The 14,583-nt window shown below is 41.3% G+C and overlaps 1 protein-coding gene across 1 annotated transcript in view; it reads left to right on the top strand.

Annotated features, from left to right (window-relative positions):
• The first annotated feature begins 372 nt into the window (after positions 1-372).
• LOC119175657 (RCC1 domain-containing protein 1) overlaps positions 373-14,583 on the top strand; it is a 161,529-nt gene continuing 147,318 nt past the window's right edge. Inside the window, exons 1-2 of the mRNA XM_075881816.1 lie at positions 373-606; positions 2,261-2,339. Of these exons, the coding sequence (XP_075737931.1) occupies positions 505-606; positions 2,261-2,339 (181 nt within the window). The 5' untranslated portion in view covers positions 373-504. The remainder of the gene's footprint in view (positions 607-2,260; positions 2,340-14,583) is intronic.

The raw sequence follows: 14,583 nt of genomic DNA, 5'->3' as shown, positions 1-14,583 counted from the left end.
GCCAAGCACTACAAATATCAAGAAAGTCCAAACCCTATGCTCCTAGCCCACACAAGCGCGACAATCAGTGCATCCCAAATTATTTGTTCGTCGGACGTCACTCACAAAACCAGGAGGTTGACGAAATATGCACGAAGCAATAGGATCACGAGTAGTGCCTGTGTGCACGATGACGTCGTGCGTTGAAACGCGAGCAGATGTGGAACTGCTTGTTTCCCAACACGCAAGCTACGCTACGCCCGACGTGGCAACGAAACCACTCCTTCAGCTCCGGGCTTCTGCTTCAGCTCCGCTTGGACGTGGCACTGAGACCACGATTCCCACCAGTTGAATGGAAACAACAGCTGCTTGACCGGCTGCTCGCTTGCTCACCGCAGGAGCAGCACTGCTACGCCGGGTCGGGACACTCGCTTTTCCGGCGAGCAGCTGTTTCCGTTCAACCGACGGGGACCGTGGTCTCAGTGCCACATCCAAGCGGGTCCATCGCAAGCCGGAATTGGAAGCATGGCCTCGGTGCCACATCGGGCGCAACGTGGCCTGCATGTTGGGAAACGAGCAGTTCCACGTCTGCTCGTGCGTCAACACACGAGGTCATTGTGTACACGGGTACTACTCCTGATCCTACCACTTTATAGGTCTGTCGTCAAGCTCCTGGTACTGTGAGTGACGTCTGACGAACAAATAATTTGGAATGCACCGATTGTCGCGCTTGTGTGGGCTTGGAGCACATAGTTAGGACTTTCGTGATATTTGTAGTATTTGGACAATCAAAGCGTTTGTGATTGTATCCAGTCGATAAATGTTTCATGTCCGTGTCTGAGCGCCCAGAACCACCACAATATGCAACTGAAATGTGTGATTATTGATAAGTTTCCGATAGACAAACATTCCCTCATATATGACACCACATTACACTTTCGTGAACAGTACTACAATAAAGTTGAGAGTACGACAGAAGCCCACCAGATTAGATGACAAATAGTAAAAAAAAGAACAAAGACAACATATCAAAGAATTGAAGACAATGCTTCGACTACTCCACAGAAGTCTCTCCGAGTGAGTAAAAACCCAGCATAGAGCAAGGTTTCTGAGTGTAGGGCATGACATGATTGCTCGCTGCAATTAAGAGCAAGTGGCAGGGCTTGCATGAACAATGACTCCAGATGAGTATGCATTTTCTTCCTGGCAATCATGCGTTCCAGTGTGCTCCTCCACAGTATGCAGTTGCGCAGTGCTTGGCGAGGGCATTCAACGCAATGAGTTATTACAGATATTTCTTCTTTGTTCAGTGTCTTGGCCCCTTCCTTGTGATACTACAACCATGCAAGGCCAACCAAAAGGATGCCAAGACTGTGGTTAACTTTGCTGAAATGTTTTCGAAATTTATGCCACACAAGTATGAATCAAGGCTAAATTTTCAGAAAATTTTATCTTAAATATGGAATACAATAGAAGAAAACATTGTCACATGACTATTAAAAATCAATTTCCTTAGTTCCACTTCTAGCTTAAAAATGCAGCATTACAAACAAAAAAATCACCATGGAGTATTGTACTAGTTTGTCTCTGTTCTAGCAAGCTATACGGAAAAAGATAGTACAGAGCGAAAATGAAAAGGGGGACCAACACCTAAACATTGGATGGAACAAGCTCAGAGCCCAGCTCACCATCTCTATCATCTTGTTCAAATGCTGCTTGCTGTATTTTGCAAAACAGCCCTTTGAGCCAAAGGCAAAGAATGCCGCGCTGCTCAGCACAAAAGTGACATCACTTTGAGAACAAGAATCAGGTGACAGAAGCTAGAAAAGATGGGAGTTTGGTCCCTGATGGTATGCAGACATTTTCATTTTTTCCACCCTTCAATGAATCTCAAATGGGTGCCATCAGACTGGCCGAGAGAGCTTCAAACGCATCATACATGTTGCAACTAATATTCAACACAATCATACTACAATGCATGCATCTCTAGCTGATTACACCTATCGTTTAAACAATATGCCATATTTGGGCATTATAGATCAAAAATGTTGGTACCTTCTATGAGCAAATTAACTGAATTCATTCGACTGTTTTATGCAAATGAGGTGTTAGCAAAAAATACACCACCGATTGAAATACGCTGTCACTAGTTGTGCCTTGAAACGCTGAGTTAGCACAATTAAGGCTCTAGTTGAGGCAAAGAGAAGCTTGAAGGGATAAAAAATCTGAACAGGGGGTGTCGGTAGAGTAAAAATTTTTGACTTCCAGTCTGCGTTTTCAGGGCAGCTGCCTTGAAAACAAGACCACTTGTCACAAAGTTGGCTCGAGCAGCACCACCTATTCAAGAATTTTTCATCCAAGTGAGTGCCGTATCTTAACACTTTTGCTAATGTTGACATGGGTTAATATGAATGATGTTATCAAGTTGTTGCATTTACTCAGCTTGCAACTTCTCGGCTCTTTAGTTCCCTTAAGCTGTAGTAGCTGCTACTGCCGCATTTATGTCACTGTGGTGGATTTAAAGTGACTGTACAAGAGAGCAACAAAGGAGTGGCTAAGGTAGAAATTCACGCTAGCTGGTCTGCCCAAATGATACAGTCAGTACAGTGCAATGTGCAGTTATTTGCAGGTTCTCTTGATTTGCACTGTGTGCTTTGCTACACCCAAGCTGATTGCATTTTACACTCTCGAAATGTCAAGCCATTCAAGTCCATTCTTTTGGATATGATTGATTGATTTGTGGGGTTTAACGTCCCAAAACCACCATATGATTATGAGAGACGCCGTAGTGGAGGGCTCCGGAAATTTAGACCGCCTGAGGTTCTTTAACGTGCACCCAAATCTGAGCATACGGGCCTACAACACTTTTGGATGTGAACACAGTGTTGCAGCACATGTGATGCAGAGATAGCTCGAGCAAATGTTGGGTGCAGGCGACGTATTTCAAATGACAGTTCTTTGTCTTCCATGTCGCCAGAATTCAACCCATCAGCAACAATTTTCATATCCAGCTGACTTACATCATTGCTACCTTCTTATCGACAATGACGAAATCTTAAAGTGAAGGCTCTGGGCACAGCGCAAGCAACTTCAGCGATTTCGTTTCAAAGACGCACAAACTCGCCTTTGTCAACAACTGTGCTCATGGATTTGGTAAATTTGATATACCTAAAGTACAGATCATTACAAAATGCACATTTCACATAAATAATGATACTACAGCTTTTAATATAAATATAAATCAGAATTCGCTGTACCTGGGCTCTGTATGATCAAATTCGACAGTAGTGCTACAAAAGCAGCACATATACCAAGAGTCGATTAAGAATGTTTTTATCTTTTCATCATGGAAGATCCTTATATTATTGGTGTAACAAGCTGGGTGCAATGCATTCTTTAACACTACTGAGTGAACTGAGGAATCGTACAAGCATAATACATCAAAGACGACTCAGAAATGAAAGACTGCTGGTTTTGCAACTGTGAAATTCCTCAGTTGGCTCGCTGTGATTTTATGGACTGGCAATTTATTTATTTATTTATTTATTTATTTATTTATTTATTTATTTATTTATTCATTTATTTATTGTTCAGATACTGCGGACACGTAGTATAAGCAGGGAGGGCAAATTGAATGGTGCAACAGTGAACATGTCAAAAACAAAAAAAGAATGAATGAAACAAGAACACTAATACAGAAATAGAGTCAATATGTTTGGCTGAACGCTATACAAACAAATTATTAATAATCAGAATTTTGGTGTCGCTTCGATTATACTATTCCATTCAGGTATTCTACGTGGGAAAAAAAGAATTTTTAAATGTATTTTTTCTCACGAAGAAGGGTGTTAATGCATCTTGTCTACGGTGACGAGTGGTTCGGGTTATTAGGGGCGACAGATATAATGATGAGTCTATGGATGTATTGTTCATGTAAACTAGTTTAAGAAATTCCACTCTGTGTTTCTGTCTTTTCATATAGAGTGGTTCAATGCAGTTAGCATTCATAAGTTCTGTGCGTAATACCTGCCTTGAAAATGTGTTAAATATAAATCTAACTGCCCTTCGCAGCCCTTGCTCGAGGTTATTGATATTAGTTTTTGTATACGGATTCCAAACAATGCAGGTATATTTTAGTTTGGTTCTGATTAAGGTGTTATAGCATAGCAGCTTTATGTCGGAAGGTGCTTTTTTAAGTTTGTTCCTTAGGAGGCATAATTTTCTGACGGCTGAGGAGCAAGTTTTACTGATGTGGTCATTCCTTGTTAACGCGTTGCTAAAGGTGACTCATAGATACTTGTATTGGGTTACTTCATGCAGGGGGGATGAACCAAATTTATACGTATGAAGCAAAGGTGGTTTCTTATGTGTCATTCACATTAGTACGCTTTTGTCTATGTTTAGTGTCATTCCTAAGTGCAAGCACCATTCAAGAATATTATTTAAACTATTATATAAGCTAATTTGATCATTAATAAAATTAATGTCTTTAAAAGCACGCAATCATCAGCAAATAATAGAATCTGGACACCATCTTCAACCATATTACAATGTCAATAATGTATATGATAAAAAGGAGAGTGCCGAAGACACTGCCCTGTGGCACACCTGCTGTGACTGAAAGTGAGCCCGATTTTTCACCATTAATTTCTACGAATTGATGCCGGTTTGTCAGATATGCAGCAATCCAAGATATTAACAATCCTGGGATTCCTGCGCTTACAAGCTTCAGAATTATTTTATCGTGAGGGACAGTGCCGAAACCTTTTTGGAAAACTAGAAAAATTATGTCAATTTGTCCGTTTTTGTGAAGAGTCAACGCAAAAAAATGAACAATAGTGATCAGCTGTGTGACAGTCGAATGCCACCTCCTAAACCCATGCTGATACTTAGTTTAAACAGAATGCATTTCTAAGTATGTAGTTATGCCATTTGCGATTATATGTTCAACAAGTTTGCAGCATGACGAGGTTAGAAAAATAGGACGGTAATTTTCAACGAGAAGACGATCTCCCTTCTTATGAATTGGTGCAATGCGGGCTGTCTTTTATTCACTCGGTATTTCTGACAACAAAAGTGACGTACGAAATGTTATAACAAGAAATTTTGATAAAGTTACCGCATATCTCCGAAGAAATGAATTGGAGATATTGTGAGGTCCACTAGAACTTTTGGGTTTGAGTTTTAGCAGCACAGCAAGTACACCCGGTTCCGATATAAAACTTGCATCAGAAAGTTGCAGTGCTGTACAGTTGTGTGAACAATCACTAGAATTAGAAGAAACACTGTGAAAAACTTATTAAAGTGACTGGCAAGTTGTAGCTTATCAGTAACCATCTGTCCAATCACTGTCATTTATGATATTGTCTTTTTTTTTCTTCTCAGCAATGTAATTCTAAAATTTGCTTGGATCGTTTTGAATGAAATCGCGCCAGGACGTGGTAAAATAATAATCCTTTTTGACTTACGCTCCGCAAGTGCGAGCTCGTTTTGTGATTTCGATATCAAGTCTGGCTGCTCATGTGCCTTCTTAAATCGCTTAGTTTTGCGCTTCATATGAATATAGTTACGATTGATTCATGATGTTTGCTTGTGTACTCATTTTTTTATTGGGTATGAGTTCGTTAAGACAAAAAATGACAGATATCTTTGAAGCGAGTCCAAAGTATGTTCACATTATTCTCATCAAAATCAGTTAAGTAGTTTTCCAAGTAATGAATCACATATGCGTCATTTGCGCGAGAATAATCTTTGACAGAATGGGCACATGATTTATCGATTTTTCTACAAGAAGTAAGCAGCAAAGAAATATAGACAAGATAGTGATTTGATAGCCCGGGCTTGACGACCACCGTGAATTGAACAAATTTGCGAGCAAAGAATACCAGGTTTAAAACTGATGATGAAGAACCTTGCACGCGAGTAGGTTCCACTACAGCTTGCAAGAAATCGTGGGTTAACATGATATCAAAAAATATGTTAACAATGAAGTCCAGAGTCAAGGTGCACCCAGTCTATACCAGGCAAATTAAAGTCGCCTACAAAAATAACCTTGCTACTCAAGTATTTATTCATAATACAGGATAATTCATGCAAAAATTCAGCGGCAGCGTCAGGGGGCCTATAAACTGCGAAAAGTACAAAGCCATAGCCCCAAAGCAATGCCCTAATGCACAAGCATTCCAACAAGGGTGTTATTTTCAGAACAACAGCTTTAACCTGATTTTTAACTAGGACTGCCACACCCCCTGCCCTGGAAGACCTATCTACTTAATAAACATTGTAGCAAGGGGGAAACACATCTCGGTTGTTAATTTCCTCACGAAGCAAAGTCTCAGTAATCGCTGTAATATGGGGGTCACGTTGAAGTAACAGTATCCTAAATGAACTGGTTTAATTTGAGACACTTTGAGCATTAACATTAATTATTTGCAGATGCTTATTTCCCCGATATACGTTATTTCATGGTTACAATACCTGACTTCACTGGCTAACTTGTAGCCAAGTCTACATTTTGGCTGTTGTGATGAAACAACTTCAGTTAGAGAAAGTATTATTGAAAACAAGGACAGAGCGACGCATTTCAGTGGGAAATAATATAGCCATGAAATGTGCAAGGTTTATTAAATGGCTTCAATTTATGGGAACATCGATCAACTGGTATATTCAGAAACTGCAAGTAGCAGCGCTCTGTGGAAGTTTGAGCTATTCACACATACCGCTTATCTCTACGAACTTCCTGTAACTATGCTTGGCCAAAATATTCACAGCTCCTTACTAAACCAACTAACACAATGTCTATTAAATTAAAGGGGCTGCTCAGGACCCTATCAAGGAACACAAGCCTCACACTAACATTTCAGCTCGTGGTCTGGTGCTCTGAAATGTACAACATAAATTATGAAACTGACTGAGGCATTATATTTTCCGCTGAATGATGCAGTGAGAAACTATGAAATATCATGCATGTAAAGTATTAAAATAACAGAGTTTCACAAATAAATAACATTTTGATAATCTAAGTGAAGTCAAATACAAACACGCAATATACTAGTAGGTACTAAGTGCTTACTTTTTCGGTGTCATTTGAGAGCTCTTTCTACCGAAAGAACCATAGATTGGACCAAGCAATGTGTTTCCTGGTGCTAAAAAAGGAACAGAAAAACCAGTTGGCGGAAACGCTAGACTCGCCTGAACAAAAGGTCCACTAACTTTGCCAGCACCACTGCGAACGAGTAATTTATGGTACAAGACACATCTGCATGCATTTTGGAATGGGCCGCACGAAAAGCGAGGACACTGGAAGTACTAGACACCGCACAGCACTGATGATAATACTCCTAATGACCCCATTTTTCGTGCCGTCCGCTCCAACATAAATTACCAATTTTAACTAGTCCAAATGACAATTCTTCTGAGACATCTGGAAATGAATGACTGAATGCATTTTGCCCGAACCCCACATTACCTGTGGGATGGATACTAATAAGTATAGATTATATACCTGTACAAGCAGACTGCATAACATCAGCAAACATTGGACAAAAAAGGCTGGCAAGCAAAACAGTGATTGAAAGCTTTGTAGTGACAAATACGGGCTCTGAAAACGATGACGAAGACGTTTGTTGTGGCGGAGGCTCGTGCTGATGCAGCTGCTGCTGAAACCGCTGGTTGCTGTCTCAGTGCTGTTAGGTTCAATAAACGGTTGCTCCACCCCGGCGTGAGTCTAGCAGTACTCTTACAGCTTTCTTAGCAATTACACTTCCATTACACATTTTTCTTGCTTGAGAAAATGTTTTTCTTTAAGATAAGTTTGCTAGAAACAAATACAGTGATGCTACCGAAGTCTGCAAATTTGGAGCAATTTTCGGAACTAAAAATTTACATATTGGAGCACTTTGGAGCAGAAAAATCTGCTTTATGAAGCATTTTGGAGTAGCCAAATTTTCAATTTTAGAGAAATCCGGAGCAGGTAACTTCACATCCTTCAGGAGAAGCAAGTTGCATTTACATTCAAGGACATGAATAATTATTTTTGGGTTGTTTGGAAGAGCTAGAAATATTTTATTTGATGGCAGACCTTATAGAACCAAACCACTTTAGGAGCACTCCCTATCTCAGTTAATGATGCAGAAATAATGTCATGCTGTTGAGCATTCTGGAAAAACTTGTTCAGTGGATATTTTTATAGCAAATAGACAGAATAAAAAATAAAATAGAATATCCCATATCCCACCAAATACAATTTTATGGGACAAAATTTATATCATTTTGACCCTGAAAATATACTCTGCTATATAATTTGAACTTGGCTGGTCCTCTAGCATGCGCCCGACCTCAATTGGGGGTTAAACGATGGTTCTGAAAGTAGCAGCAGCATCCAACTCTCCTGCATTTACCATAGGTGTGCACGTGTTTTTCGTGCCTCCTTTTGTCTTTGTGCCAAGTTCCCACTGCAACCAGCTGCTTGACGAACAGTGAATGCATTAATCACACATCATCATCTTCAGTCCTTTTCTTTTTACATGCCCCAGGAATCGAAGATTTTAGCACAATAATGGGTACGCTCACATGGAATAATGGCAGCTTTTGTCCCATTATAATGCATGCGTTCCTTTCTTTTCTTTTTAGGCAACGTTTCTTCCAGCACTCCTTAGGCTGCGCGATTCGAGATAGAATAATACCAAAGCAGCGTTCACAGTAACCTAGTCGGGGCCAACCTTACTAATATTTATCACCATCGGCGTCAAAAGGTGGCGACCACAAAGGGCAAGTTCAAGCAAATAAAAAGAATGACACACCTCTTTAAGTCTAACCAAGAGCGCACTTCTAAGCGAAAATTTATATTACTTATTGAGCTAGTGGCAAGAAGCTGCTTTACATATTCTGGGCATTACAAAGAAGCACATGTATAGCAGGACAGACAAGCAAAGTGGTCCATCTGATATGTGTCAACATCCCATTCGAGGTTACTGAGAAGTTCTTCGATCAATGGAGGACAGTAAGTGCGCTAGCCATTGTATGTAGGACATAATTTCTAATTTATAGTGCTGAAGTGCTGCATAAGAGGGTTGCGTAACATCAAATGAAATTTTTATTGTTTTCTGGCTTCATGTTTTTTATTACCAGAAGGAAAGATGGGATAGTGTATTTCCTGCTCGAAAAGTCAGTACATGTTTGCCTGCTAAGTTTAGAAAGTGAAATGCAATTTTCACCCTTGAACACATAATATATGAAGGACACGCTACAGCTACGACAAATGCTGCTAAATGAGTGAGAGATTTGCTTTCTGCCCTTTAATTTACTAGATATACCAACTGATTTCGTCTGTCCCTTCAGGGCAGAATTCACTCAAGTGAAATAACTATTACATCAACAAAAAAAGCTCTTTACTTATTGCTGAATAATCTTCCAGAGATCTCTTTGTGCTTTAAACATATGCTTCAAGCATCCCCGGTCATTGAAAAAAAGAAAAAAAATGCAACAGTGATCGAAGTTTCATTTGGGAAAACTTTATTCTAAAAGTCTGAAGGTGTGCACATTAAAAGTGATGGAAGTGACATTTAATATTTTACAGGAAAAGTACTACTTTGAAGCAGCCGTAAATGTTTACGGAGCAGAAAAAAATTTCTAATTAAGAGTAGCCACTGGTAATTTAGGAGAAGAAAATTGCCCACACTGTAAAAAAGTTCAGAGCATAGTCGAAGCATTTTGTAAATGCTAATATACTCAAGAAGCAATATTCAATGTAAGTTTTATGAAGGAAATATTCGCAGGTTGTCATAAATGTGCTCGGAAATAAGCTGCAATTTTAAACACTAGTATTTGTGGCAGAAATTAAATCAAACCGGAAAAGCTGAGTGCCATGTTTTAGAAGTAGCCAAAGTGCAATATAAGTGTTGCCAAAAAAGCAGTAGATAATCAGTATGAGGTAAACACAATCCTGCTGATTTTCACATTTTTCCACACTAGCCTGCATGTCTAACAGAGAAAAAAGAAACAGCTAAATGAGATATATGCTTAATATGCCAGTTTTTGTCACGCAAATGAGATCAGAGCTGATAATGCTGCACAGATTTAGTACACTGGGGTGATAGTACACAGTTTCTTTTCAGTTTCTCTAGGACTTATGAGTCGGTCAAACACAAAAATTCGTCATTCTCATTCTCGAGGTGTCATTTCGGAGCAGGTTTGGAGCAACTACTAAGAAAAATTACTGTTTGGAGCAGTTTGGAGAAATCAGAGCAGCACTTCTATTACGGCCGCCAGATCTGCGTGGTACACGAAACATAGTCACGGCGAAGACTGGAAGAGTGGCCTGTCATAGTGTCTTATAAACACTTTTTCGGGTAACTACTAGAAGCACACTTGAATAGGTGCCCAGTATGGCACAAATAATTATAAATTTTGTGCAGTAGGCCAACCCACAGTGTTGGCTGGCCTTCATTATGTTATCCTTCGTCATTATTCCAAGAAGAATGGTATCCGCTACATACTTGCGAAGAATTTTGTGCAATTTTTTATGCAGTGGCTGGCGACGACGCAGCAGGTATGCGCGACACCTAATAGGTGATCAAGAACAAGCTTTTGTTATGAGTTTGAGCAATGAACAATGCACTCGTTATGCAAGTTCTCACGCTGTGAGGCTTGGTAGATCTCTTGCTGCTCTACTAACGCTTTATTATTCATTCTAACGCGATTCCTTCCCCTACATCAAGCCTGCCTAAGGAGAGTTTGCAACAAAGTTACGGGCACGAAGTGGCTCTGCAGTAAATTCTGGGCTGTGATGCAGTAGACCTCGGTTATAATCTCGCTTTGTTTTCCGTGTTTTCATTTCAATTTGTTTTTATTATTTTGTATGATAGTGGTTAAAAACACCGGCAGCAGACAACTAAGGCACCACACGCAACCCTTCCTGTGATTTCATAACAGCTTTCCTGTAAAAAGCAATCATGCTACAATGTCAATAAATGTCAAGAGACAGCCCTTTAAATATTGAACACAGAAACAATGGAAAAATAAGTAAGAGACGGTGACTTGCCACTGAACCCCGGCTGGGAGTAAGTACTGCTCAAATATTTTCTTTCGCTCTGCCAGAGTAGACAAGTCAATCAAATGTGGCAATCAAATCTGTCAGGCCTCAGCGGAAAGCCTGAAAACATCCAGAAGGAACATTATGAAAGGCAGTATACTTTCTTTGCTTCCCGACACAATTTAAATATTATATTCACCATTCGCATTTCTTGAAGTTTCTCTCTTTCTACACTGCAATAGAGATCATTCATTTCATTGTAAAAAGGCTACTGTGCTCATTTAGCAAAATACCAATTTTAACATTGATTATTGTCACAGAAAAAGCTCAATTCCAACTCGGTTAGTTAGAACTTGCAGTCAATTTGAACTGATGCTCTGGTCCCGGCACCACCCTGTTTATTTCTGCAGGGGAGGGGGGGGGTGCTCCGCCATTTAAATGCGTTGGTATCCACAACGGTGAATTCCACAATGGTACATACAGCTGCCCATTTCTTTTTTAGACCTGGGTCAATAAACGCCGATTTCCGGCATCCTGGTGTCCGGTTCTCTGAACAGCAAAGCAGAAAGCAGTTGCACATGACTGTTCACCAGGAACATGTGCATATTGTCCTTCCTTTCACCGCCATGCTTCGTTATACGGCGCTTATCGACGGGATGGTCGACGCTCGCGCGTTCAGGTTAGAAAAATTGCCGGCTGTACCAGGAACTGACACAACACATTCACTACTCTGCACAACAACACAACGAAGTACTTCAGCAGCAGCACTCATCACTGATTTAGATGCAACATTCTCAGCAGCTTCGCAAAGCTTTGCAGATATGTTTTGGTAGCCAGAATGCTAAAGGGTGGCATGTTCACCACCGTCACCAGTGTCGGCAAGGGCAAAACGCGGTTCCAGAATACAGCTCAATAGAACTTCCTGCTTTATCACATTACCGTGCAGTAACCGGGTCTCGTTCAAGTTCGCAAGGTTCCGCATGGCCGACGGTTCGAACAGCAAGAAAAAAGGCTGGAACATTCATGTCGATGGGGTTAGAACTTTCGTTTCAACCAGCGCACCCAAATCTGAGTACACGGGCGTACAGCATTTTCGCCTCCATCGAAAATGCAGCCGCGGCAGCCGAGATTCGATCCCGTGACCTGCGGAAGAAACACTTGTGCCGAAGGCTATTTCTCATGCCATAGTTTAATTATTCCCTTCCTCCGTGCGAGTACCAGTGTAGTGTATAGGTGTTCTGTGGTGCTACTACAGGCACCATTCTATGGTGCCTGTAGTATGAAACGCGCTTCAAACGCGCTCAAAGCAAACAGAGACGCTCGCAGTGTGCTCGTCATGGAGAAAGGAAATAACTGCGGTCATCACAAAGATTGGGAAGAAAAAAAATCCTCACATTTTTTTAACTTATTCTGATAAAAAAATGAACAGAAATATATGAATTTAGCGTTAATGTTTGTTAGCTTATCAGTTTTTTTTTTACCACACAACCCCCAAAGCTTCCCTAAACCCAAATTACCCGGATAGATTCTGTGAGAAACGAAGGGGCTGTGTTCATCAGGGGTCTAAAAGCGCAGGCAGTTACATAATTTGTTTCACGCTGATAATAAATATTAGGTATATTTGTAATAAAAGATTGCGTTTCAAACCCAAGGCATTATTGCGCTCTAAGAAGAGATGTCGCAGTAGCAGACAAAATTTGTCTGCATTTGTGAGTTTCACACAAGAGAAAGCCACGCCACTTTTGTGGACTTGGATGGTGACCATATTGATTCAAGCTGCATTTTGTCGGCGCTTTGGCATTCTCACACAGGCTGTAAAAGTGGCGATACTCGTTTTGTGGGCCCGCCTCGTGCGCGCCCGGTATTTTGCCTTAGAGTGAATTTCTTTGGCCTGATTTCCCTGGCCCAAGTGATGAATTATGAATGATCGAATTTGAACGACGTTATGTAATCCTCAAGTACAATGCGATCCGTGGCTGTTGTGGGATATTGTACTTGAAATGGCGCTCTCAGAACAACGCACTTGCGCACAGGAGGGTGGTAAATGTTGCAACCTACCAGTCGTACAGCCCGATTGCGAGGAGACTTCGGATGGTCCCACATGCCTTGAGTGTAGATGTTAATGAAAGATAGCTGTGTTGCATATCATCGATTCCCACTGCGCGTGGGATATGCCAATTTTTTACATTAAAGAAATCATTACCTTATTTTTCATTTTCTGCATTCACACTTTAACTTCATAGACCCTGGGTGCATTATCTGTAATTGCACAAGTGTGCCTGGAAGCCACCTACAAAGTGGGTTCTAATAGGCCTGGCCTACCTTTTATTAATTTACTATTCGTTTACTAAGCTTCCAAATTACACGTGCCACTTCACTTTTTGCCTTCTTGCTAAATGATCTCGTAGGGAAAATAACCTATGCATTTCATTCACAGTATGTACCCACTCATTCACAGACAACATTTGATGTCCTGAGGCCGCATATGGTACAATCATCCTCGCACAGTTCTCATTGACCTTGGTACTGAGGACGACACAAGCTGGTTTGACCCGGAAAGGTCCTTTCGAGTGCTTTCTGTGGACAACAATTTATTCTGAAAAAGTAATTTTAAGGACATTTTGTAGGTGACAAAATCAATGCACTAGCACTGGTTCAAACGTCTATTCGAGTGCTTTCTGAGGACAACAATCGGTCCGGAAAAGGTCCTGTCAGGGACCTTTTGGGGATGACAAAAACATTGCACTGAGATCACACATTTTTTAAGGCCTTTGTGCACCAAGTAGATGCATTTCATACGTGAAAACTTTCTCCACATGTTTGTTTCATGCAGTCATAAAGTTATTGTATATTTTCGCCTCGTTTGTTTTTTGTTTTTTGCAGAAAATTTTAAAATTATGCGTCCCGCTTAATCAGACACGCGTAATCAATTGGCTTAGATATCGAATCTGGTATTGCGAAATGTCCATTTGAAACAGTGTACGTGTTCTTAAATGTCACAGCCTTAAACTAGTCATTAGACGCCGCTGTAGCGCGTAATAACAAACAAGCAGCTGGCAACCATAGACTTGGCGGCACCATGACTATGGTGGCTAGAATTGGGAGGTGACGCCAGCGCCCGCATATTCGCCGAGCGCGCGCGATCCTCGTTTTCAAGCGCCGCCGCGACGGCCACCACGGCGCTCCTGTCGGCATAGTGATGCGGGCGAAGCGCGCGCTCCGCGCTCTCTCGTCGACTCGCCGCTGGGTTCGCTGGTTCGCCTCTGGAAGCGTGTCTGGGTGTGTGCAGTTTTCCGCGTTGATGTCTCGCTTATGGCAAAATGTATTTAGTTGCTGACATGACAGTGTGAGTGCCGACCTTAGGATGAACTCCAGCACTACGAAAGCGAGGCAACGCCACTGCTTTGCTCCTGGCTGCACGAGCGGCTATGTGTCATCGAGGGAGCAAGGTCAGCGTGCTTCTCTTTTCTCTGTTCCCAAAGACCCTGCCCTCTTCGAAGCCTGGCAACGAGCCGTACCCCGTGCCGACAAGTCGTTGGACGTGAAGTCGGCGCTATGTGAGCTTCATTTCG

The sequence above is a fragment of the Rhipicephalus microplus genome, chromosome X (assembly GCF_043290135.1).
Source record: "Rhipicephalus microplus isolate Deutch F79 chromosome X, USDA_Rmic, whole genome shotgun sequence".
Taxonomy (NCBI): domain Eukaryota; kingdom Metazoa; phylum Arthropoda; class Arachnida; order Ixodida; family Ixodidae; genus Rhipicephalus; species Rhipicephalus microplus.
Note: the sequence above shows the minus strand (reverse complement) of the source record. Positions and strands in the feature narration are given on the sequence as shown.